General features: G+C 40.6%; 1 protein-coding gene across 4 annotated transcripts in view; it reads left to right on the top strand.

Annotated features, from left to right (window-relative positions):
• The first annotated feature begins 2,215 nt into the window (after positions 1–2,215).
• The window catches only part of tnrc6c2 (trinucleotide repeat containing adaptor 6C2), a 52,863-nt gene continuing 27,299 nt past the window's right edge, over positions 2,216–27,779 (top strand). The window contains exons 1-5 of one of the 4 annotated variants that reach the window (XM_087841844.1): positions 2,216–3,077; positions 9,948–10,068; positions 12,843–12,943; positions 13,896–13,917; positions 24,946–25,350. In XM_087841844.1, coding sequence (XP_087697970.1) covers positions 12,881–12,943; positions 13,896–13,917; positions 24,946–25,350 — 490 coding nt within the window. In that variant the 5' untranslated portion in view covers positions 2,216–3,077; positions 9,948–10,068; positions 12,843–12,880. The remainder of the gene's footprint in view (positions 3,078–9,947; positions 10,069–12,842; positions 12,944–13,895; positions 13,918–24,945; positions 25,351–27,779) is intronic. The other 3 variants (XM_087841842.1, XM_006787443.3, XM_087841846.1) reach the window with 3 other exon arrangements.

Raw genomic sequence — 27,779 nt, 5'->3', positions numbered from 1 at the left:
AAGGAAAAATACAGTTCGGGATTCTGGTTATGTAATTTGTCTGATGCGCCTGCGTTTTATTAATGTGTGTGTGCGCATATTAAAGTCTCAAGTAGGAGATACTTTGTCTCGATAAGACGTAGCCAGAGAGCACGTGCATTAAATTTGCATGTCGCCTTGTAACATACAAGTGTGTATGCGTGCTTGTGATGTGAGTAAGTGTGCGCGTTAAGCATAGGAATTTGTGGTTTGGTGTATACACATGCATACTTGGGTGAATATGCGCATGTGTGTGTGTGTGCGTGCGCGCGTGTGGCAGACTCTGGCAGCAGGCTTGAAATTAAAACCTTATGCGGAACAGAGCTCGTGATTGAACTGGAATTAAAACAAAAGGCAGAAGAGCACGGAGTAAAAAAAAAAAAAAAAAAAAAAACGGGGAGAGGAGAAGGAGATGGCGAGAGCAGCAGGAGGAGGAGAGGTGTATTGTCTAAGAAGAGAAGAAGTGAGCGATTGCCACCACTGCAGTACTACAGCTCGTCTGGGTTGTTTCTTATCAGAATGTCAGGCAGACCTTTCCCATTGACTCGCTTCTGTCAGCAGTCTTCTTAAATGTGAAAGCAATTAGGGAAATTGGCGAAGTCAAAGAAACATCTCAAAGACACCTAAAAGAATAGCTGTGATGAGTTGGAGAGCGCATGTGGAACAGGGAGGGATGAGCGCACACTCACATAAAATACATGTGAATGTCTGCACTCAGGGAGAGACACACTCCCTGTCTTTTTTTTTCTTAATGCACATACACCTGAGTAGCTCTTGCCTTTGATGGCTGAGATCATGTCGAACCACAGTCTTCGTCTCAAGTCTGAGCTGTCCTTTGTGGCGCATGCATTTCTGTGTCCCTTTGATATCTCCTAAGTAATGCACTTTAGTTTTCTTGACCTAATAAATCACTGAATTGACGCTTCAAGTAAGCGTATTATATTAATTCTGGGACAAAATGATTACTAGGAACACAGCTTATTCAAATGGCACACATTACAAGCGAATTCCTGCATTTTCCCTTTTAATAGCCTGAACTACACTTCCCTTAAGGCGTTTCTGAAGGCATTCCCCTCTGCTCTCACCTCTCTTAACCCCTGAGCATGGAGCATCTGCTTTCTCCATTCAGTTGGAGCTTGCTGATTTAATAGCTCTGGGCATATTGCCTTGAAAAGGAGGAAGAAAAAAAAAACTTTTGGCCAGGGCCCCTGGCTTTCTCATTAGTAGTCTCTCCTTGCGATGTATAGGAGCATTCTCACTGGTCAGCCCTCCTCTTTGTGGAACACAGTCTTGACCTGTTCCCACCACACATTGTCTGTGTGTGTGTGTGTGTGCATGGAGCGGTCATTTCCATGAGAAAGGAGTGCAGAGAATGGACAGGGGCTGCGTTTTCTTTCTGTGAGATGGCTGCAGACGCGACTGAGGGTGCACAAGGGCGACCTCATCCATCATGTTGTGAATAGCCTAAAATTATCGCCCAGTGTTTCTGGACATCATGTGATGAAGAGATTCTTGACAAAGGTCATCTTGGGTAAGAGCAACCCGGGGCTGGCTCTCTGACCCCAGTTTTTGGGGGGTTTATTTTCACTTGCTTAAATAAAGTTCACAGTGTAACTGCCAGTTGCTTATGGAATTTATACACATTTACCATTTTAGTTATGCATCACATAATGTATTGTACTAGATAAAATATGAAATCTTATGTAAAATATGTGGCCCTTTAAACAAAAACTATAGGTTAAAAGGAGGCTAAAAAATGATTACACATGGTTACTAACAAAAGTAGGTTTGCAACTATAAACATTGTCTTTGCTATTATATTGAGTAATTTGATCCATTCTTAAAATTAACTGTTGGAGCAACTTTAAGACTTAAAATAGCTAATCTGCTGGGTATATAATTCAAAATGCCTGTACTTTCTTCATGTATGTTCTTTCCACAGCATGACATGTCTCACATTTGTTTATTTTTTTAAGCACACAGTGTTTGCTGCACGCTTCAGCAATTACCCTGGAAATATGAGCTGGCTGCCTCTGTCCCTTTTTTGTTTTGTTTTTTTCCTGGTTGTCCGTCGCATGGTTGTATTAAAAAGGTCCATCCTCGGTGGCCAGTCGGGAGGTTTGAAGACCGGAGGAAGGCGGGGCGAGTGGGCGGAGTTAGTGTTTTGGTTGGTCGGGAGAGACGTATCCGGAGCGACTTCCTGGTCTGTCTGCTCCCTGGGAGGAGGAGACGGAGACTGCAGTGTTGTTAGTTTGAACAAAATGGCTGCGAGACCACTGTCAAGGAGAGCTCACTGAACGCCTACCATGAGTGTCCGCTCCGCCGTCTGGATCAACACAGAATGTATTTCCCCGGAGTCGCTACTCATTTTGCATTTGCGGTAGCCAGTCCGTCGCTAGTCGTCCAACAGACGACTTAAACAACAACAACAACAAAAATCTTTTGCACTTTAAAACAAGTTGGGTGGCTGGCTGACGGCCGTCGGCTTGCTCCGCGAGAAGTCATCGGCGATTTTTTTTTTTTTAACGAAAACTGCCTGATTTCTCTGGTTTGCAAAACCTAGCAACGGTCGACGACTTACGACGCCAACCAGCTAACGTTAGCTTACATAATTTAGCTGCTTTTAAAAGTCATTTTAATCGTGTTCGTATTTTTTTTTGTTTTTGTTATTAGTGGTGCTTCGTCCGCTTCCCCGCCCCCTCCCCCCGTTAAATCGTGACGTTTTAACAAATTGTTTTTGGTAAAAAAATAATTTCACAGCGTATGTGTTTTGGGTTTTATTTTTTAATCTTTTTTCTTCTTGCTCAAAGCATAAATTACCGTACTTGCTGTGTATATATCTGGCTGAGTAGCCGTTGTTTACCTCGGTATCTTGTCACCAAGCTGCTACAGCAGCAGTCGGCTTATCTACCAAGTCTGACTTTAATTACGACTAAATCTCTGCTCCATCTCTTTACGGGTAACTTTAGAAAAGACATCGGAGAATGCTTTTATGCATTTCCCCCCCTGCCATGCATCGACTCTTAACTGAAAGCTGCCAAAGCTGTGATTAAAGCAAGGTAAGTTTATACATTTAATTTATTTATATATATTTTTAGATTCTTGGCAAACTGATGAATAGTGTTAATCAACGTTTGACAATCAAAAATCGTAGCGGCAGCCGAAAAATGAAAATCGCCGTGTTCCTCTATAATTAAGCTAAAGTATATCACTCAGCTCTAGTCTCATTGACATACAGACTAAGCCCGGTTAACAACAGCGGTAATGCCCCGGCAAACGCTCAAGTACTACATCATTAAAACATCCATTAACAGTTTACTAAGCGTGTTTGTTTTGCCCAGATTTCTGCTCACATTGTTTATGCAGGGCATTCTTCGGGAAAGGAAAACACTGATTGAGCCGAGGTATTCTTCCATGTGCCTTTAGATACGGGTTTGATGACTAATTTTAGTGTATTTATTTGAAGGGTCTTGAATATGTTGGGAACTTTTGTGTTATATCATAGCCCTTTTATGATTGGCTGTGTGCGCTGGAGCACACTCTGTACATGTGAGTGTGTAATGTGATGGTTTCTTGGAGCCACTGGGAGAATTGCTTTGCCTTTTCCAATGTCTGTGTGGTTATTAGAAGGTAATGGGGCGCTAATTTTATAGTTATAGTTTGATTGCAGATAGCACAGAGTTGCATTAGGGCTGTAACACCTTTTTTATATTTTCGTTAAATGTTTTAATTCGTGCCTATCCGATGTAGTTACACTTTTCTTAAATGTGGCAAAGGCACAGTCCCATTTGTTCCCAATTTTCGCTACGCTTCGGTCTGTGGTTCAACTGTATCACATTATGTATCTTGTACACCATTGTACATTCCACTACACTAATTCTTAGTACATTATTAAACATAGCTGTCCTGTCTCTCTTCCCTCCTTCCCTCCACACCCCTCCTTCCCAACTCGGATTGAACTGTCGCTTTCCATTGCTTCCCCCCTTCTTGCATCCTGTCCCCAGGCGCTGGAGTATAGCTTTTAATATCTCCACCGCGTGTCTTAATTGAAGTACATAATTTCCTGTTCAATTTCAAACCCCCTTTTCCTCCACCCCTCCTCTGACATCTCTGTCACCACTGTCTTATCTCTACCGTCACACATCAGTGAGGTGATGAAATGAAAAATGTGCCCAAGCTGTAGTGGCACACCGTACATTTGCAGTCAGATGCGGATGGTTTATTTTTGTGTATGATGGATATAAGCACTGTCTGTGAATGTAAATATTTTTGTGGCATATTCAGCCAGTGTCTGCACATGTGCAATGCCTTTCATTTTTTGCCATGGGACTGTGTGACTATTTATGTCTAGCTCAATACCTTTGCCATTAAGTAATGCCCTCCAGTTGTTAATCAGGTCTTGAGCGCACCCTAGACGGCCAGCTGACAGACAGGCACAAACACACAGCCCTTTTTTGCCCAGAGCTAAGGGTCCTTCAAGGCTGATGAGCATGCAGTAAGGGATAGCTCTGAAAAGATGTTTCGGGGGGTGTCCAAAATGAGTGGAGAGAATAGGATGCACTTCACCGTGGAACAAAAAGGAGGAGGGAGTTTAGTTTTTCTTAAATACCATGCAATTACCTTTACCATTACCAGACACAACTGTAACTAGCACTTAAACCACAGCAAGTGGCTCATCTTGAAGGCAGTTGGGTAAATTTGGGATTGCACATGGACCTTAGATCACCATTGATGGCGTCACTCCTTAGGCAGTGCATGTTATGCTGCAATGAAGGTGCAGGTTTTCTGCCAGGAGCAGTGTGGAGTATCTGGGGGTGTAGCACTGATTTTGCATGCCACTGTCCACCTGCCCTACTGTGATACTGAGGGAGCAGTGCAGTAGTCTCTGTGTACATGCAACTCTAGCAACTGTTGCTAATGAAAGCACACAGAGAGAGACACTCTGGGGAGTTTATTCCCTACTTCCAGCATGAAGAGAAAGTACTATACCAACAGTATCGAAACATGTATCGAAATACGCTTAATGTCATTCACATGCAGCAGTAAATTAGGTAGTCTGCCCTGCTGTAATTAGTCAACATAAGCAAAGCATTAGAACTGCTGATGGGAAAACAGTATTAAAGATTTGCTTGGTTCCTTTTTATTTTTAACTTTAAAAAAAAAAAACTTCAATTCATTTGAACTGTATTTATGTATGGAAAGTGGTTAGCCACTGTAACTGTTAATGTAACAGTTGTAGTATAAAAATAACTGAAATGTATTAAATGTGCAGAAAGTCTGGCATAAATATTGGTATATGTCCTATTGTCATTAAAACATTTCTGAATTAAATTAGCTCAGTCTTGTGACGTTTACCTTAGTCCCAAAATGCAAAAGGATTCAAAATTAGAAATTTCATCTCACAGAGGCTCAGACTCAATGAATTGTATTACTTCTTTTGCCTTTTTGGCAGCATTGTAGGCAGGAAACACATTACCCATGTTGGCTCTGGATCTAACCAGGCTTTAGGCTGTTGGCATCTAGACACTGTTTTGATTAGAGTGTATTGTAACAATGCCGGGAGGACAAATCTTGGCAGTAACTCCATCTGCAGCCCCTTATCACTAAAGGGGCAGGATCATTTATTTGAAAGGAAACCCAAGGCTTGCGTATCCTTAGTTGACCCTTTGCAGACAAAACATGAACACTAGTGTAAGTTACTATCATTAGCCTTGTTTCCACTGCAGGGCCAAGTGTAAATATACTGTATCCACCATGCATTTTTCTGTACAGTGGTAAAATAGTTTATTTTCCTTGTCAGATATTTTGTTGTGGCCCTGATGAAGCCCCCTGTAGTTGGACTTGTGTGTGGCTTCTGTTGTCAGTCCTCTCCCCCTGTCATTGACCCTATCCCAGGCTTTAGTGTGGTAGTCACTGAGCCTGTGATTATGAGGCTTTTCAAACAACTGGCACAGTCGCGATAGATAACACGCTTAACACCGCCGCAGGGTGCTCCTCAAGTAAGGGTACATTGACAGTAGAATCAGCTGGATTGAATAGGGGGCTGCCAAAAGCCATTAACCTCTTCCTCTGCTCACTGTATTGCTATTTTAATGTCAAGGGGGGCAGGATCTAGATTTACCAAGCAATGGTGTTTGGTTTGGCCATTGTACCAAATGAGTAGTGTTTATGTGGGCACACCCCTAAGGGGGGAGTGTGTCTGTACTTTGTGTTTGCAGTTGTAATAACAGAGCACCAGAAAGCCATAAATGGTTACAGTGTCCTTTGATGGATGTAAACTAGAAAAAGCTTTTTAGGTTACATCCATCGTGTAGACCAGGCTTTACTGTTGTTTTGGTATAAGATGGTGATCTCATGTTATGATAGATGTGATCTCCACGTCTTACACTCTCATACCCATATCTGGCATTTCTTGATTGTGAATTTGCAAAAATTGAAGATGCACTCTAAATAGGCAAGGATGAAATTAGTTTAAGTTGTCAGTAAAAGGTGGCAGTTTAAGGAATCTTCTTGTGATTAGTAGCCGCACATACAAACTAAAGGGAGGTGGATGTGTAATTGTCCCCTCCTTATCTAACTTCTGTGCCAATTGAGGGGGCAGGGGCTTTAGGGGCCCACCAAGGGTAAGCTAGGACTGGGTGGAAGCAGGGGGATGGGGGAAGCGAAGCTGAAACCCATCGAGCTGCTGCCTGAGAGTCTTGGCAGGGGTCCAGGGGAATGTTCAATGTGCCGAGGTTTGGTTGGGGCCCCGGTCCCTCCCTCTACTTCATGTTAGCTAATTGGAGAGACGTGGACAGAAGGAGATTGGCATCAGATAGAAACTGACAGAGAATATGCAGGACAAGCAACCATATAATATTCCCATTTCCTGCTCAAAATCAACAGACATCCTTACTCATTATGTAACAGGACTTGGTCCCTACAGCACTAACAAAGCTTGCAGTTATAGCAGTGTAAATCGCACTAGCATGCACTAGCTCTCCCTTCACTGGGGTCATGGCTTTGGTTGATAATCCACGTCAATTCTTACCCCTGAACGTGAACTTGAATACAGTCGATGAACTTTATCCGTCTGCTTTTACTTTTATTGATGTATGGATGTAAAGTGGTTTACACAGCTCAATTTGCACTTCAATATATGACAAATGATAACAATAGGAAATAAAAATAAATCATGTTTGTTGGTGGCAAATCAGGCCACCTTACAACACAAAAACAACAAGAACAGTATTAAAAGGTAGGAAGAATAAAAATAAACATATAAAACAAGATAATAGCTGATATGCAAATTAGCATAGTACAGTAGGCACAAACCATTTAAGGCAGCAGGAATGTCATTTTACAAGTATTTTTCATATTTAAATATCTTTATTAGTAGTTTTCTCAGTTTTTTTTTTTTTCAACCAATAGCTGCAAGACATTTCTGAGGATTGTTATTGGCCACATAGACCTAGGGTGGGTATTTATTCTTATTAGATCAGTTAAGCCAATTTTTACTTTAAATTTTTAAAAAAAATGGTCTAATGTTTTATTTCACTTTGATAGATGTAGGCTTTTTTTTGTGTCAGAATATCTGTATCTCATCTGCTGTCCAAACAGAAGGAGCTGTTGTGGCTTTTTCTGCTTTTATTCCTTTCCTCTAGGCATTGTTCCTACATCTCTTTGCAGGCTTGCTTCTCACTTTCAGAGACTGACTGATTGCTTATACTGCTGGCAGTCAGTAAATTGTTGATGGGACATTGTGTATGCCCATGTGCTTAAACATCAATCTTTTCTGAGTCGAACTTTGTCTTTTCAGCCTTGGGTGTGTGATCATTTGGTGTAAAGTAGGGAAATTTTGGTTAGTCCTCACTTCCTGATATACCTTCAAAGGACTCTTTGATGGTTAAGTCTCAGTTTATGACTCAGGTTAGAATAACATTTAGGTGTGGGTAAGGTAGCCAGATGTACTAGCTGACAGAGACAAGTGCCACTGGCAATGGTAGAATTGCTGGCATGCCGACAGTGCAGTCAAGCTATAGAAAGCACTCAAAAATAAACACATACACCAACACATTCAGCTTGACAGCTTCTTCTTGAATTCACTAAGCTTTAGCAGTGGCGATGGCAAGGACCAGGCTTTGCTTAGTCTTGTGTATTGTGCTGTTTTTCAGTTTAATGAGCTGCCACTGTGTTAAAGTTTCATATCTGCTTGGCAGAGGCAGCAGCCAAGACTGTGAGAGAGAGTTTTCTGGAAGCAAACCTCAAAGCTGTTATTTATAGCACAACTGACTCCTAATATGTGGTTGTTTGACTTTTCTTCCTCCCCAGTATTCCCCCCCCGCCGAACCAAAACACTGCTCTCCAGGGGCCATCTCTTCTTTACAGGTTTTACCAACATACAATATGTATTCCACAATTCACTGAGCAAGCCTAGTCTAATAGCAATAAAGTGCACTGTATATTTTCATAGACCATTTTGACCACCGGCTGTAAGCAAAGCCAATATGCACTGTATGCACAGGATGCTTACAAACCGAGCACTCACTGAGACTGAAGGATAGAAAACACAAGAAGATTGTTATTAGCACTTACCAACCGTGGAATTTACAGGCTTGTTTTCCCCAAGCTGTTCAGGTTGAGAAAACACAAATGCACTCCCACACACATTTGTGGAGATTAGTTGGGGTGTGTTGCAGTATTAGCAGGTATTGAGGAATTATTCCCCAGGTAAAGGCTGCCTAAAATGTTCCATGTAATAAGGCTCTGGAGAGTCTCATAGCTTCCATAATACGACAGGAATGGGTGGTTTTCTGAATGGCAGCGGTGGCAGATTTACCACAATCTGTGGTCACGAGTCTTGACTCTGTTATTCTCCCCCTGCCCCAAGAGAGGAAACTCCTCTTCCTACTCTTGTGTTTGTGGTGTTGTCTGTAGCCATTCCAAACACGATTCTCCATGTTTTGATTGCTCTTCTTTTTCTTTTGAAGTCCTGTGTCTCCCTTTCATTGTAACGCAGAGAATAACATTAGCACAGTTATCCTCCATTTTTCCCATTCTCTACCAGCCTTGCATTATTTTTTGCCCTCGACCTTATTTTCGCTGTCTGGTTCTTTTGACACTAGTGATCAAGGTGTACGAATATTTCAGCCCCCCCCCCAACTCCACCCCTGTCCTCCAGTCTCTCCTTGGTCTGCCAGCCTCAATAGAGCTTCATTCAGTTTTGTTTCCAACTCCTCTCCAGTGAGGATTCTTTTGGTCTTTGCCCTTTTCCAGCAGTATTTTTCTTTCGCTGTGTGCCCTGTCTAGTTCTCTGGCGGCTGTCGTTCTTAATTGGTATTGCTCTGCGTCTGCTTTCATCCTCCGCCTGCTCCCTTTCCTCCATCCCCCCTCCCTCTTTTCTGCATCCCTGGCGGAAGAAGACAGGCATCAGACTGTCTGCTCCCGTGTGTGTGTCTGTGCTTTTATGCATGGTTGGTGTGTGTGTAGTGAGTTTCTAACCTCTTTCCTGTATAATAGCATGTTTCTTGTCATGTCTCCTCCTCTGTAACTTATCCCCACATATAGAGATATTAAGCAGTTGTATTTAGCATAGTAAGAAAGGGGGATCCTGCTTGGATATGAAATCACGAGTTTCCAGTGGTCAGTTTGGTCAGTAGTCAGTTATAATAGTTATAATACACAATTGAGCTCTGCAGTTACAACATGGAGACACATTTCTTTTTCTTTTTTTTTGTTGGGTTAAATGCACCTTTGCATTGATTTTTGTCTTTTTATCTGCAAATCTCCATATGTCATTTAACCATACCTTTTAAGGGCAAGAATATGAGCTGATTGCTGGTTATTGGCTGTGGTGTTGCAAGTCCCTTTAATTTAAGAGAACCTTAAGTGACACACGCTGGCTTTGTAGGTCATTAATGTCAAAATGGGAAATGTTTCCCTAATTGCAGAGTCTTACTGCCAGAGGGGGTAAACCTGATGCTGGGGAGTGTGGCAGAGAGCGATACAGCCCAGAATCACTGCTGAAGAAGTGCTGCTGTCAGCAGTACTGAGGAAGGGGGAGAGAGGCAGGTAATGCAATATGTAGGGTCAACAGAGGTCAGGAGGGAAGCTAACTTTGACGATGACTACATAAGCTCAAAAGTCAACTGCCCGCTCTCTGATTTCACATTCACATGCTGTTAGGACATTACCGTAAATGATATTACAGAGTGTGACACATAGGAAATCAGGATAATAACTTTGTTGTTTTAATACTTGGAACTGTTTTTGTCCAACCCTCATCGTGACAGCAGTACTTGTAAACAGACACTAGTGCAATCTTTTGTGTATAAACACTATCAGGATGAGCTGTAGTGGAAGAGACTCTGTCACTAGCAAATGAAAGGAAAACAAAAATAATTTCTGTCACCTAAAACTCCTTTGTCCATTTCTTTCCTCCAGTCGCTCCAATTTGTTCCATTGGCAAAGCTTTTCATTCACTTTTTTCCTATTCCTATTCTAGATGTTTATAGCAGTGCAGCATTTTCTATTATTTTCTTGTTAGGTGGCCATAAAAAGACTTAATACTCTACTTAATAATGGTCTCAAATACTGAAGAGAATTAATAAAGAGTAAGATTACTTCACACGCAGTATACTGTTGTCAAAATAGAATTTTTTTTGTTGCACATTTATTTGAAGTGGTTTCAGTGGTCATTTTTCACACTATCGATGCAGCATTATCAACAGCGTTCAGTGGGGCTGTTCGATATAACAATATATCGGATGACGATATAAAAACGTCTATCGTTTCATTTTATGCTATTGTTTGTTTCGTGGTGTCGCAAAATAAACTGTTTCCGGCAATATTTTTTCATGGTTTTGATGGTCCCTGTAGTGGCTATATTAATTTCTTAAAGTTCTCTCTTTCTCTTATATGTAATATAACCACACTACTGACGGACAAGCGCCTGTTTTTATGCGTTGTCATTAGCAACAACGACGGTAACACCTTCGCGTGTCCGCTTGTTTATGTTCCACATAAACCTTTCACAATAAAGCTCAAGATCCTGTTGAGACTTTTCAAAATAAACTGAATCACATGATAGAGCAGACTATTTACGGATGAGAAGTAAAAAAGCTAAAAAAAATAAACCTTAGACTCAAACGTTAGAAGCTTTTACCCGCAGCACGCCGTGTAATAAATACAAAGAAAACGGCGGCCGTTACAACTTATGTCTAAAAATGTATAGTTTCATGCATCGGTTAAAACACTCGACTCCAGGTAAAGGACGCGCAGCTGGAAACACTTCACGCAAGTCGAGCTGCCCGAGATTCACAGAATTTACAGAAAATGTTAAATTTTTGTGATTTATATTGTTATCGGGACGATAGAATTCTTATATCGGGATATGAGATTTTGGTCATATCGCACAGCCCTAGCGTTCAGTGAGCTGCTGAGATAGCACAATGAAAAATAGGATTGTGTTGAGTGTATGCGTGAATGTAGGGGAGAAAGGAAGAACAATGAAGCAGGAAAAGGAACAAGGAAGCTAAAATACAGTTGGAGGAGCAGTAATGCAAGATCTGTATGTTTGCCCAAACCCCTTTATATGATTCCTCTTCCGTTGCTGCCATAGAGACATTACTGCACCATCAGACTGTCTCATTGAAGCCTCTCCTGTCTTTGTGATTGACAGCTCCCTCCCACTGCCAGTGGGCAACACAGTGGGAGACAGGCCTTCTATTAGTCTTCTGTTAGGAGAGTTATGATTCATTCATATATTCAGACTTTGATTCATATCCATGCTTTGTGTAGGCACTTTTTTTTTTCAGTTGTGGTAGATAACACACATTTATCAACATTGGGATTTTAACTAATGATTTTTCATCATATTGATTATTATTGTGCTAATTGTTTCACTAAACCAGATATAATGTCAGTCTTATGTATGTATGTATGTATGTATGTGGAAAAATGCATTATTCCCTTCACTGGATATGACACATGCATTGATGTCCATTGCACTTGGTGAAGCCTAAAAGCATGCACACAGTCACTGCCTGTGTCCTAGCTCATGCCTTTAATAGTTTCCAGGAGCTGTCACTAAAGCTGAGCCAAAGCAAATGGAGACTGAAATGAAGTACTTAGTTTCCCCTGAGCCCTCAGGCTAGCTATCTAGCTAGTTTGGAACCACACTCCCACTAAAAGGAGATCTTCGTTAGAAGAACTCGTGCTTTACTTTGTCTGTTGGCCTTCATGTTTTCTTCCTTTTGCTCCTTTAAATCCTTTCCTCTTTTTCCCCTTGAAAAAATTTGACTCGTTTGTTGTTTTTAAGCCAACCTTTTTATGCTAACCTTCGTTCTTCTTGTTCACACTCACTTCATCTCCCCCTCTGTCCCTTTCCTTTTTGTACTTGAGTAGTCCTCCTCTTTACCTTCTACATTTTAGTTTCTGATCATGAGGGAAAGTGTTTATCACAAGTTCCTGGAATGATTTTTGTATGCAGTGATGCTTGTAGATGGAAATGGTTTTTTTATGTTCTCTGAGTGCACGTTGGCCCTGACTTATAAATGGCTCATAAGGAAGGTACTACAAGTTAATGTGTGCTTTTGAACATGCTTGAAATCCCCTGAAATTAAAAAAGTAACAGTAATATTGCATTACCATTTAAGTTCATTTAAAGTTTAAAAATGAACAAAATAAATAATTTACAGTGTGGGGCCAAGATGTTTCTGTATAACTCTTGATGTCCAAAGTCTGCAATGCAGATCATACCAGTTATAATGTGTAGAAGTATTTCTTAATTGTGCTCTTCTTTTTTTCTTTTTTACTCATCATTCTTTCCCCTTCTTGTTGAACAGCTGAGAGAAGCTAGCAACAGAAGAAAGAGAACCATTTGATGGAAGAAAAGAAAAAGAAAAAACAAGAAGAAAAGACCAAGAAGGAAATTGCTCAGAAAAAGGTGAATGTAAAACCCCTATTAAGGCTTTGCAGACATGTGAGTGCTAATCAAGTGATGCTGACTTGTCCACCATTTTTGGACATGTGACAATCATTGTGATGGTCAAGTTAATAACCGGCAAGTCAGACAGGCCTTTGGACCAGTCAGGGACCCCCTGTCACTAGGGAAACGTGTATTCCCCAACCTCTTGGTAAAAACCTCCTTGTGGTTGCTAGCATATTGCTGCAGTCTTGTTTTGAGTGGAAGTGGCAGCCTTGTAGCCTGACCAGCTACTCTCTGAGCTGTGCTGAAACCGTAAAAGTGTGATGCGCAATGGAAATGGACAGTTTGCCCTCACAGTAAAAGTTGCACACTTTGAAACATGTTGGCTGCAACGCCGAAGTACAGCTTTTACTGTGAGGATGAACCCTCTCCATTTCTGGTATATAAAGTACTTCCACTTCTAGCTGGCAAGTATTTGCAGACGAACATGGAAAAACTCTAGGCAACCGTGGCCATCTGTGAGCAACCAAAGTACCACCTTAGTTATGACCGATTTCACCAAGCAACAGCTCAAACATCCAGTGACCTAACAACCAGTGATTGTATCATGTCCGATATGTCTCGCACAGTGTGCGCATGACGTCACGTGAGAAACCTCAGTGCTATCCATTACACACACTTTTCTGTTATTAAAATAGATAGGATACTAGCCTTCACTTAAGTTGCCCCTGTGCATGGAGTGGTTTTATTGTAAGTGCTTAATAGTAATAAAATAAATGGAATCAGCCTTGGTTGATTTGTTGAAATGTAGGCAGCAAATTTCCATTAAAGGACCAAATGACTACTTCTATTCACTGATGTCTTGAAACGATAGGCTCACTTTATTCGGTAGCACTAGTCATTTGATTTATTTGTGAACATCATACTTTAACTATTCATTTCCTAAATCAGTTTCTCTTCTCCTCTGCAGGCTGCTGATCAGAAACCCAAAGGTGAGTGTCATGAGCAGACAAACTACACCCTCTCATATACTTCATTTTCTAACACTACATTCCAGCCACTGATGTACATTAATCAGCTCTGATTAATACATAAAGGCACACACATTATTTATGCATTATACACACGTAGCATTTAGCATTCTTGTACACAGATGGACACACACATTTTGCACATGCATGCACAATTGTGCACAATCGGCACGCACACATGCAGACGCTCATTAGAGCAAATACAGGGGCGTTTTAATGCAGAGTGACGCTCAGTATGCCAGGAGCACCAGGCAGTGAGGCGTGAGGGGACCCAGACAGCTCACTGAGTGTGCTGTAGGTAAAGCGATGGGGGGATGGGCTATAGAAAGAAGAGAGAGGATGAGCGGGATAAAAGAAGGCAAATGGTGTTCAGCTGAAATGCAAAACTAAAGGAACAGTGTCCTCATATCCCCTCTGCAATTTCTTAAGATGTTAAAATAGTTTCTCAGCGTTCTTGTTCCTGTGATAAGTTCGTAATTTGGATTGTTTAAGTAAGACATGTATAACGATCTGTACAGCCAATAGATTTGCATGCTTTTGTTTTATAAATAGATTTCTAAATAGAGTTCTACTTTAATGCAGTAGCTTACATCCACATGCATACTGGCATAAAATGAAATATGGAAGCGTTGTGTCCCAGCTGTCTGCATTAAAAGGAATGAACAATTGTTAGTTAAGAACATCTAAAATGCTCCATTGCCTCTATAATTTGCGATTGTCATATCTGCTTTCAAACCTGAATCTTCATACATCATGGACGAGGATAATTATCAAGCACACCCTCTCGCTTTGTTGTCACTTAGCAACACAGTGAGGTTATTCCTGTGTTGACACTTAAAAAAATGCTGTTAATGCTAAATACCTAAACTAAAGGTTTCTGTTAATGCATAGTAGTGTTGGATTGAAGATGGCAGAAGATTTCATCCTGTCTGGGGTTTTTTTCTTAGTGTGTCTCTTAGCACCTGCACTTTGCCAGTTTGAGCAGCAGTTTGGCCATCTGGGTGAAACTGTGAGGCTTTAACAAAGGTCACCACAGCTTGCCTGGGACTCTGACCTGCCTATTTAATTACCCTCCCTGTGTTTCACTGCACTGCCTGTGAGTTTGACCTATTAACCAAGTTTCAAAGCTGCCTACAAAGCTGAATGCATCCAATTTCAATAAGCATTTAATGCCACCGTTCTTCTGCTTCAGTGAGAGATTAAAATATCAGACTCCTCCAGGGCTACAATTCAATTCAACATTTGTATGACTTCTGCTTACATAGTACTCAGATGGGGGCTTGTCACAAATATTAACAAAGAACATCAGGAGTGAAGAGGCACATTTTATAGTGGGTTTTCTTTTCTCCAATGTAATTGTACACAGGACATATTCACTGAGATCTTTTACAGAAACAGTTTGTACTAATATACATTACTTTTGCACATGTATGCTGGCATTTACAACAGAAAATGTATGTTTTGGTCACCGATGACGCATTAAAGGCAAGCAGGACTGCTGCACGTTTATTTGTTTTCTCAAACTTTACCAATGACCCACATAATGCATTAGACAAGGAGCATGGAAAAGATTATGTTGATGTTAGGCTGTAGCCGTCCACCTAACCACAGGATGTGGCCAACAATACGTGTCACATGCTGTTTTGTGTTGTGAAAGCCTGCGTTGTTTCTTTGTGCATCTTCCTATTTGTCTTCAGAGATCTTGTATTTAAATATGAGGCAATACCTTTTGACCAGTAATGTGTTTTGGCCCTGCAAATCTGCAGCTGTTACCATTTTTTTTTTTTTAAACCAAACCTTCCAATTTAGTGCACTGAAAGTAATTGGATGCATTATATACATGAGCAGAAATGTGCTATAGCCACCGGTGGTGCTCTGAAAAGCATGTTTATAGTCATCTTCACTGTGCTGCTCAGTTCAGGAGCCCTTTTTACTAACTTCCTTTAAAATGTAGGCACTATATATAAAGCACATCCTGCTACACTGTTTCCATTGTTAGATTTGAAAGCCAGTGTGCCAAATAAATGTCTAAATAATGAAAAGCATAGCACAGTCTTCATATTTTCTTGCTGCGCTGTATGAACTGTGTATGTTGGATGTGTGATGCAGCAATTGAAATGCCAAGAAGGGAAGGGGGAAAAACTCTTTTTAGGAGAGAACCCCATGGATTAGGGCACAGTTACGAAGGGAAAAAAGGGAGCGAGAGAGAAGAAATAGGAAGTGTAACGAGCTGTTTTGGTTCCACATAAAAGCAAAAATGAAGAAAGGAAAAGAGGAAGGGAAGTAATGAAGCTGCGAGCAGCAGACAAGTGCCAAAAATGACCGTCAAGAGTCAATGACGACACTAATATAGCAGAGGACTAATGACATGGAGATTTATTTTATGGTGTGTTTAATGAGAGATAGAGAGGGAAAAGGACATGGGATGAGAAACTGATTGCGTTTATGTAGTGGGTAGTCATGCAAACAGACAGATAAAGAAAGTAGGTGAAAGAAGACTAATCGAGAAATCAGGACTTCTGTGAGTTTGCTTATAACCTTCCATCTGCAATAGCTTTTAAAAGGAACGTGGCATCGACTAGAATGAGATGGGTTTTCATGCATGACACTAAATAATAGAGGTGTAAGTGTGTGTGTGTCTGCTCGCGTGTGTGCACGCAAGACGGGGGAAATCGGTATGCGGTAGTGATTTGTGTCTTTCCATCCATATCAGTGCATTCTGTCTTCCTTATACACTTTCAGAAATTCATAGTCACATACACACTACCACTCCCCACCCTCTCTGCCTTTTTCTGCTTTCCTCTCTGCAGGCCTCCCTGGTCCCAGGCATTTCAATTTGTTTGCGGTAATCGATCTCGGCCTGGCGCGTTCATATGTATGAAAATGAGATAAAGCTTCGGCGCACTGGAATTAACTTCTCTGCCCCCTATTAGGCATGGAGCTTCACAGAATGCAAGGTTCCAGGAGGCAGTGTCCCATTGCCCCAACCCACCCCCACTCCCTCCTACACACACGCACGCACAGACAGGCTGGACCTCTGCCTATACAGAGGCTTTCCATCCTCCCCCCTCTTGGTCCCCATTACCTCAGAGACGCTGATTATTCACCCCCAGCACAAACGCACCTTCATCACAATCTTTGCTCCTGCTGCAATCACAATCAGTCGATTTGACTGCTATACATATCTACTAACCTTGACAAAAGCATGTGCACATACACAGACAGAGACACAGGGTACATAGTGAGTTTGATACCCACAGCCATCAAAACATGCACATTGCAGCGACTTGGAGCCTTTCAATATGTTTTCAGTGAAGGAAGCTTACATTGTTTAACTGCAAAACTGTCAAGATAATAATGTCCTTGCCAAGATTGCTCTTAGCATGCACAAACACATGTGCGGACATACTCACAAATATGATTGAATTTGTAAGAAAACATGGCCCAAACAGGAAGTTAGACAAACAGAACTCAAAAATACAATTTTTTTTTTGAAAACTACATTTAGAAACAAAAAGCCACAAGTACCACCACGCTGTGCCTCTTGCATTCCTACTCTCCGATAATCGGAAAATCTGCAGTCTCTGTTTCTCCTGCTTGTGTGCTTTTCACTGATGAAAGGTTGGAAATTTAATGTGCTGTCTGTCAGTACCTCGTTCCTCACTCTCTCTTTGACCATGCTGTTACTTCCGCCTGTTTCATTACCCTCTACGTGTCCCAGCGACCGCATCCGAGGAGAAACATATTTACACGGTGTCACCATGGTGGTAACAGCATTATGTTTTCAAAGTGGCAACAGACACACATAAACACAAGTGTGTCCTTTTAATACCGCATTGGATTCATTCGCAATTTCACATGCTATTAATTGCATCAACACAGCTCAAATGGAATTTCATGAATTGCAATCTAATTAGAGGCTAATTTACTTTAACATTTGGGCTGCTTTTTTTCCGCTGTTAAACACATTTCTAAACACTGAATGAATTAATAGTGAATAGCTTGTGAATTACGTCCTGTGGATTTATGACTGCCAAGCATAATTGTTTTTCCTTTACCCCCTGTGTGCTCACCCCATATGAATGTCAAGTGTTAGGGGAAAGTGAGGGATGTAGGAATGGACCAAGGGAAGCGATAAAGGAAAACAAGGGGGACGCTCAGACTTAAACAATGCTCTCCTCCCTCCGTATTCATGTTGTATGATCACTCACAAGCTGCTGACAAGAGAGGCTCACACACCTCCCCCGTCACCTTGTTCTCCCCCACCGGAGAGCTGCTTTATGTCAAATACCAGGCAGATTAATAGGATGTAGCGAGAAGGATATGAATGACACTTAAGCTTGTTTTTGAAGCGCAAGGTCTATGCCAATTTGTTTGTTTAATGTTCTAAAACTGTCTGGTCTCCCCCTCATATGGCAGCTTGCTCCCCCACAAAAGTGATCTTGTCCATATGGCAAATTATACTTGTAGCTGACTTACAGTTCAAGTTCAATGATGTCCATAATCACCATAGGTTTGGGAAGCCCAGTTTTAAGTCCTCAGCCTTTTGGCCCTCCCATTTTGGTTTTTTTGAAGAAAAAGTGACCATCAGCAGCCAATACTTCATCCAAAGACTTTATGGGTGCCTCCCATGTATGCAGAATTAATAATTAAGGGTTCTGTACTTGATTGTTTAGATAGTTGGGCATAGAAGTCTATGGGGATTGACTTGTTTTTCACCCATGTAAGTGGTCTTTTGTATAAAATGTAAGGCAATAATGTCTAGGACCTGTAGTCATAAAATACCTATGTATGAAAATATTCTTTTGCAGACCCCCAATGAGTTCTGCTCAGACTGTTAAACTGATACTCAAATTGAGCTCCCTTGACTCTAATAACACTAACATTATAACTGGGGCAGACTTTGTTCCTCATTTATGTATCAGCCTTTAAAAGTTTACTAACCTTGAATCACACTATGGAGCTATCAGAGCCAGAAGGATTCACAGCCGATCGTTGCACTCAGGCACTGACCTCGGAGAGAGGTGTAGTGCGATCTCGTTAAGGCTTTTTACCCCGTTTGAAGTTGGCTGGTATTAGGGTTAAAAAGCAAAAAGGGGGTTCTTGAGGCCACTCTGTAATAATACTAACAAGCAGGTGAGACACAGCTGAGATGAACCTGGCACAGCCAGAATATGGCGGCACTAATTATGGAGAGAGTGTAGAAGGGGCGTGGTGGGAGAAGGGGTCACAACAGGCACATGGAGGTGCATTAGGCAACTGTCAGTCTCTATAGTAGTGGTCCTTTTATAGGATGGGTGAGGGGTGAGAATTTTCTCTCTCTCTGTGGGTTTTTTTTTCTTCCTTTTCTTATACAGACAGATGGGGCTCTCTATAGACACACCCACTTGACCATTTGAGTGCAAAATCAGACACACGCACATACATTTGCCTGTAAGCGAAGAGTCATCTCATCGAAACAGCCAAACCTCATTTCTTTGTAGAACCAACGTCTCTTTGCAGAACATTGTCATCTGCTTTATACTCACAATGCTTGTTGATTATATTTAGACATGTATTACACTTGCTATAGAAAGTAACAAATTACAGCAACTGGCATCTCCAGGTAAACAAGAATATTGTGCCAATTGTGAGAATTGTAGATGAAATGCACAGAGCAGTGTAATGAAAGGAGTCCAGATCAGATTTCTGGGGAGGGACTTGACTCTGATGATGTGGTGATTGTGGTGTTAGTGCCTCTGCTTACATATTGCCTGCAAATTTAGTCTGTGTTCCACTACTTTTGCTAGGGTATAGACATGCTTTCTTTCTTTGCCTTGTTTACATATGCAAAGAGGAAGCACTGCAGCACACACAGTCGAACACAGCTTGTAAAAAGTTATTGTGTGTAATGCACTTTGTAACCTTCCAGGGGTTTTCTTTACCTTTTCTGCTTCTTGGGTGTTGTTACATTGAGAAATTTAGCACCGTGTAGGGCATAGAAGCCTGTGCGTTGCGTCTGTCCCTCCCCCCTCTATAAACATGGCTGCATAATAAAGTGGCTCAGCAGACAATAGAAGAGATGTGTGAACCTGCACTGCCTGGCACTAAGCTCAAGGAGCAAATCAGTTCTTTATAATAGCAGATACACTCTTTTTTTGTGCTTCATTCGTGGATTTTCAGTTCTATATGTGATTTTGTTATATACTTCAGTTTGCTGCTGAAGTTTTTTGTGTTCTTTTGCAGACTATTCTTAAGCCACTGATCCTTTTGATTGTGTAATTAACCATTTAGTGAAAAGAATGGCTTTAATTAAAACTTTGGTGCGAGGTTGCAGAGAGTCCTTGAGCTGGAGGGTTTAATGGAATTTGCAGGGCACTTGATACAGATGCTTACTTAATTGGCTCTCATTTTCAGGTTCAGTTAGAGGCACTAAGGGCCAGACCACCACATCATAAAAGCCTAAATTTGGTTTTCACAGCACTAGTTGAAGATTCAGATAGTTTTGTATTTACAATTGCTAGTAAAACAGTTATTTCCAATAGTCCATTTGTCTTTCCTTGCAGTTTTAAAAATTAGTTTCTTATCGAGATATTGTCGAAAAGCTGTAGTTTGATTTTGAATGCCCAGTAAATATGTCTACAGATTCTTTTAAATCCTGCTTGTGAGTGAATATTTATAAAAAAATTTTTTTTGCTTTTGTGTTTTGTTTTTTTTTTTTTTAAATCTGAGTTAGAATCTCTAAGAAAAGATACTGGACCTTTTAGAAGAGCTTAATAAACAGTGAATTCCTGTTTATGCAAAGCTGAATTAAAATGTATTATGAATTTATTCAGTAAATTTCATTGCTATTCCCAGTGAACCAGCATATGCTTCACTTTCCTCTTTTAATCTTTTATACTTATACACTTATCAAAGGGACCCCCTCCACCTTCCACACACACACACACACACACACACACACACACCTCTTATTTTTCTTTTTTTTCTCCTTGGCTCTCTTTTTCTGTAAACCCCACCCCCACCTCTTCAAAAGCACTTAACCATCCATCATGGATTAGGAATCTCTCTGAGCAAAATGAAAGACGTGTCTCATTAAATGTATTTATGTTTGTGCAGGGTAGAGGGGAACAGTGTCTGTACTATTTTTCTCACCTCTTACGCACTCAGACAGCCATTTTTGCTGTCTCATTTTTGTCTGTCTACACACACGCACACACACACACACGCACATTACTTCCCTCTCAGGAGAGCATTAATTCTCATTCTCAATTCTGATGTACTTATTAAATACAGATTACACTGAGGGTGGTTGCACATTATCCAGTTTGGAAGTGTTATAGAAGAGATGTTTTTTAAGCTTCCCTGCAAGGAAGTTTTGACAGCATGATTTAAAAAAAAAAAAAACTTTAATAGTTATTGTATATGTGTGAAAGACACATACCCTTGTTACTACCACAACAAACAGATTTGTGTGTGTGTGTGTGTGTGCGTGTGCGTGTGTGTGTGTGTGTGGCTGATCAGACAAAAAAAAAAGATTTTCCTTTTTGTAACAGAAATGTGGAGAACTGGAAGCAAAAGATGTATAGTAGAAACTTTGGGCTGGAGTTTGAAGAGAGACCAAAGAGAGAAGAAAGAAGGTATAAAGGCAGGTTGTATGAAAGGGTGAGATTTGGAGTGGAAGGATAAGGAAGTGGAAACAAGAACATGGCAAGGAAAAAAAGACAGAAACAAGACATGGGTGAAAAGAGACAGAAAGGCTAGAGATGAGGGATCAAGATGGATAAAGGCCCTGAGGGAGAATAACATGGTGAGCAGTGAAAGACAAGGAGACATGGGAAAAAGGAATGGCAAGAGAGTGAGTGAGCACTGGGGCTACGGAGCAACCTGCTGGTGGGAAGATGAGGGGAGAAACAGGGGTGGAAACAGTGGGTAGAACAGAAAGGGAAGGGGGCAGGGCGGCGTGTATTCACCATACCGACGTACGATTGGCTGAGACAATGTCAGGCGGGCAGCGCTGAATTAAATCAGATGTGCGTCACCAGCTGCAGTTCCAAGCCAACAGCCAACCACATACTGCTGGAAGGGGGAAGGCTCTTCTTATCCCTGTCTCTCTCACAGTCTCCCTCTTTCTCTCTTTCTAAAAACTCAATTGAATTGGATGAAAACAACTATGAAAGTGTCTTTTTTGCCTGTATGTGTCAAATGCTATGCAAAATATAAAATTCTTACCTTAAATGTGCGTTTGTATGCCTGTGGAATAACACTCTTTGTGTATGGGAAGTGGGGTTTTTTTAATTTATTTTTTTTAAAGATCATTATGTGTTGATTTCAAATAAAAAGAATACAAATACTTAAAATACTTTCTACAGGAAAAAACATATATTAGTGAGTGGTTGTAATTTGTATTTCTTTCTGATACAGATCAATGCAAATTCCCTTGCTGTTAGTGTGTTTCAGCAGGTAGGCACCCTGAGAGGGCCTCTGTTTTCAGCTGTGCTTTTGGACAAGCTTTTGGCAGCCACAGCGAATACCTCTGCACTCTGATTTATTTTAACCTCCTATGCGGTAATGTTGGCTGGTGTGTGCATGTCACTGTGTGGTTAATTACTACCACTGCAGTATAGGCCTGCTGTAGGAGTAGTTTAGACTCTCATACCAGAGAGACTGAACCCCTAAATATAGCTGCAAGCAACTATGGTCAGAGTGCAATAACCTTCAAGCGTTTGGTGATCTCAGTGGGCAGTTTGACCCCATCTTATCTGAGTGACCTTATAGTACCATCTCACCCCACTGGAGCTCTTCCCTCTCAGACTCTCAGAGTAAAATTTGAAATTTAAAATTGAATTGAAATTGAATCTAATTTAATTTTAAATTGAAGTTGAACATATTCAACCAATTCACACGTGTAGTATTTTGGCAAACAGGACCTTGAATCTTTTTATCACTATAGAAAATGTTTATTAATTACCAATGCGAAAACATGGTTGTCAACACACCCAATAAGGTGAGCGTATTGCATTATATTTTATTATTGGTTTATTTGTATATTTAAATTTATAATGTTTAAATATTGAAAATGTAGGTCTTAAATAGTTCTCTTCTGCAAATATGTTATTTGCTAAGTACTTTTTGACATGTAACTGAGTAATAAAAGCAGTCGCCTCTGTGGATGACCTCCACCAAAGTGAGCTTTGGTTGGAGCACTGGCCTTCTAGTTCACAGCAAATCTCAGTAGCAGAACAACTACTAGAGTCTGTCCAACCAAGGGACGAGACCCTCTTTGGGCAAAGAGCTGAGTGATATTGGGGAATTCCCCAGCAGTGCCCTGACTAGAGAGAATGCAAAGGTAGGGAAGGACACAGCATTTTTTTTTTAGTTTTATGGCAAGTGAACTTTTAAAGGGACATGCCAGGGTGTTGTCCGTTAGTAAATCAATCACATGGGTTTGTTCTCTTTGACGAATATAAAAATATAACATTAGTTGCCAAGTATAGATCTCAGATAATGAGTTGCGGCCACAGCTCTGGCCTAATATAACTAAAATGAGCATTTTTCTCTTTGTTTTATTTCCTCCTGTTAAATTCTAAACTTGGGAGGTACACCGGATAGTTAAAAGAAAAATGGTTTGAAAAATTGGATGCAAATATTATTGTAAAGTTTTTCTTAGCTTGGTTGCACTATAAGAAGATGAGATCACTCAATTATTTTTAAGTGGATAGGCATTTGCAGCCAATAAGAATAAGAAATTAATAACTAATTTAATTAACTAAGTAATAAAGAAAGAGAATGTAAATACAGATAATAGGATATTTGCAGCTTGGACTAATTAATTTCTATTCCATTTATTTTTCATTCGAACAAACTGGCCATCCTACTTCTACAAATACAAGAACTGTCTTTCTGTCCCTCTCCCACTCCCGTGAGTCAAGGCAGTCTCAGCTGTTGTGTAGACTGGTTGTGTCTATCCAGGGACTATAGAAAATAACATCATCAACTATTCATCATGTATTTTCCCTTGGACCAAAAAACTGTAATTCACAGCAGCTATTGAGTTACGCGCTATTGATGTCAGTATGAAAGCAAATATTTCTGTGCAGCAGGAAATTGTGAGGTAGAGTACTTATACATGCTACAGCCACAGACTCACACCAACAAGCTGCTCAGTTCCCATGACGATAAAGAAGTGTGTAATCTTACAGCACCCTGTAGAGAAAACTTTAGCAAAGCCAATCTGTTTGGTTGCTGGCTATCCAAGTCCTACTAATAATAACACCTTTCAGGCTAACACTCAATTAGATGGCTGGCTGGTCAGTGTAACCACAGGGAAAGGTTCAGACTGAGGCCAAACCAGCAGGGAAGGGAAACGTGTGTAAGTGTGCGTGTCTGTGCTGTGAAAGGAAGAGATAGAGAGGCGAGTTTAATTAGGAGAAAAAGAGGTATCTCCACATGTTTGTGTGTTAGTGTTCTTTCAGCAGAAAAAAATCTGACCTTTTCATAGATTGCATCTGGGTCAGTAACATATGCTCAACAACAGGCTACATGAGGCAGTTAACTTCTGGTGATAGTTCACAGGAGCAGTGCAGAGAAAAGGTTAGATTGCTCAATACTTGGATAGTACCATAAATAAAATGAAATGCACTGAATTTACACTGCATGAACATCTATTTTTAGTAAACTGTCTTTAAAGCTTTTTTCATCAGACTTCAAGTGTCATTAATTGTAGTTAAGACCATTAAATATGCTAGGATATAATTTGATTTGAGTTTTATGTGCTGGCATGCTGTGGGCTATACATATGGCTCTGTTAAAAAGGTTGACAGCTCTCCTATAAAAAAAGAATAGCTCTATATTTTCAGCCTTTTTCAGTGTTGGTACTGCCCAGACAAATACATATCTTCTGCTCTGTGTAGTATTAATAGTGACTTAACCCCGACATTAATACCTTGCTACCTGCATCTGTCTTTCTGTGTGTGAATGCTTGTGTGCCCATGTATTGTATCTGTCCAGTGCCAGAGCCTGCTCCCACTAAGCCCAGTCCCGGCCCATCCCACCACCCCGCCAGCCCCACGCTGCCCCTCTCCTCCTCCTCCTCTTCTTCTGGCAATGGCAAGCGCGCCTCCTGCAGTAGCCAGCTCCTGACTCAGACTCCCCCTCAGCAACAGTGCCAGTTGTCCTCTGCCAGTGCTCGCTACCCACCCAGAGAGGTGCCCCCGCGCTTCCGTCAGCAGGAGCACAAGCAGCTACTGAAGAGAGGCCAGCCACTGCCAGCAGGAGCCCTCAGCGCTCTCACTCTCTCCTCCTCCTCTTGCTCCTCTTCCTCCTCTTCACCCTCAGCATCTTACTCTTCTTCTACGAGTACCAGCAGCACTACCACAAACTCTGCCACGTCCACTGCGAGCAAACGCCACCAAGGTTTGTGTCAGTCTAGTAAAAAACATTGCGGCCAAATGGCTTTTTCATAAATATATATATATATTTTAGTGGTTGCTTTAGGGTGATGTTGTGACTTTTGTCCTTGTTAGATGTGCACTTTAGTGAGTTTAAATAATATAATACATATACATGATATACAAAAACCCTCCTAAAGCATTCAGGAACCATTATCCGTCTTGGGATGGATAATGAGAGAGAGATGTTTGCATTTGTAGATGTAACTTCATTTCAAACTTTGCATCATTTTTTCTTCTTAGAGACACATAAGAAAAGCAGCACTGGCAATAAAAACAGTGATTATAATTGCACTTTCTCTGTCAGCAAATGTAATGACAAGACTCGCCACCTAAAATTTTATGGGTAGACTGACCATATTAAAACAGGCCTCAGACTTTTTTAGTTGATTGCTGCTTTTTTCCCCCCCATTTCCCTTTGTGGCTTTTCTGAAAGGTTTCTGGTACTTGGATGCATGTTTTCAAAGCATGTCTGTGTTTTCTACATGTATTAGTGTGAATAATGATACTTATAACGGTGACAATGTCTTTTTTTTTTTCTTTTTTTTTTTTTTAAATCAAAGGCCATCTGGGATATTTTAGTGTTTAAAGAACTTTGTTAAGTGGTTTTAGCCTGTTTTTAAAATCACAAGAACACTAAGCCCTCTATAGCCAGCGGTAGGCTTTTAACAAACTCTTTGTTGGCCTTGAAGTTCACTAATGTTGAACCTGCCTTGAGGGGCTCATTATACAGTGGTTTGTGTGTATTTGTAAGCAAGTCATGTGTTGTTAAATCATGGTCATTTATATCAATATTACAACTATATTTCTCTGGTTTTGGACATGAGCATTTTTCATACAGACACTCATGATTATAGCTTCCTGAAGATATCCTTGAATTCCTTTTAAAGGTTTTTATTTTTATTCTGTTTATTAAAGGAATCTTAACCATCTGTTTAATGTACACAGATGCAAAAGTGAGGGTACTTCTCATCCTCCAACGTAACACGCCGTAGCTTTGAAGACACAGATGTGAGGCTACCTCTGTAGAACACCACACATTGTTTGAGCAGGATCTAGCGCGAGCATCTGCTTGCATCTTTGTTGAGCTTCTTCTCCTGTCTCTTTTTTTTCCACTCTAGCTTTTGATCATGCTGCTCTGTGCTGCTTTTCATTATTGTCTCTAAATTTGCTGTGCGAACACGGATACTCAGTAAACAAATCTGCAGCTGCTGCGGTGTATGGTTAGCTAGCCAGGAGGCTACAGTCCTCTGCATTACAGTCAGCTGGTCTTTCTATGCTCTGCTGCTGCTGCTGCTGCTGTTGTTGTTGTAGTCAAGTCTGTGCCACCAGTCACAGCATCAAACAAAGGCTTTAAGCCTATGCAGCCACCCAGTGACAGTCTCTTTGCCACAAATTGTGCTTTTCAGTCTATTTAGTCAATTTACTATGTTTGGATGTTATTTTTCACTATGTAGCCATTTGATGATGTTTCACAAATATGTGCATCCTGCATAGTGTTATTAGTTTTTTTTTTAAATTATTTTTTTAATGTGTTGTTTTTAAAAATATAATAATAGAGCTAATTGATTTAAAAAAAAGAAAATAAGAAGATCCAAAAATAATTCCAATATTATGACATTATATAAAACACAGAATCTATATAAAATGCATTCATTTTAATATTGTCTAAAGAATTTTCAGAAAATTCACAGGAAGTAAATTCAAGGCACCTGCATCACTGTATTTTTTAAATTCAGTAAATATATTAAATTGGTGGCAAAAATTCAACAGATTCAATCTGTCGGCACAAATTTCTTTTTATTACATTGTTAATAATGTTTTTTGTCTATGCACAGCTATTTACTGCAGTGTTTCTTTCCCAGTGGGCCAAGAAAAGATTTAGCTGCAGGCGTAACTCTCTTAAGAGAAACATTAAGTCAAAACCTTCAGATTTGAAAGCATATGTTTCTTCTTTGAGCTCTGGACACGTTAGGATGCCCTGGCTGAGTGTGTTACGTTGTAATGCTGTATTATCGTCCTAGTCCAGCACTTGTTGTCCTAATTGGCCTTTACCTACCTCTGGTTTCCCCTGGAGTCTCTCTGTACAACAGCCTGTGGCAGAAGTAGCCATTGGCTGGGTTTTCACCTCCTTTTCCACTCATGTTCTTGTCCTGAGGGCATCCAGTCCACAACATGTTCTTTCCTATCTGCACAGCCAATAGCCTGAAGCCAGTAACCAGTTGTTGCAGTGCGTCTGCGATACATAATTTAGGGATTGGACAGTGAAGTTAAGTCTACAATGCAGAGCAATTATTTAAGCCTGTGGCTTCTTTCATTTCAAACATGACTTTTGCTGCAGAAAATTCTGAAAAACTTCTCACCTAAAAATGTAAATCCAGCAAATGTATGTTT

Source organism: Neolamprologus brichardi, chromosome 6, assembly GCF_056152115.1.
Source record: "Neolamprologus brichardi isolate AB-2024 chromosome 6, ASM5615211v1, whole genome shotgun sequence".
Taxonomy (NCBI): Eukaryota; Metazoa; Chordata; class Actinopteri; order Cichliformes; family Cichlidae; genus Neolamprologus; species Neolamprologus brichardi.
This window is presented reverse-complemented; position numbering and strand designations above follow the sequence as displayed.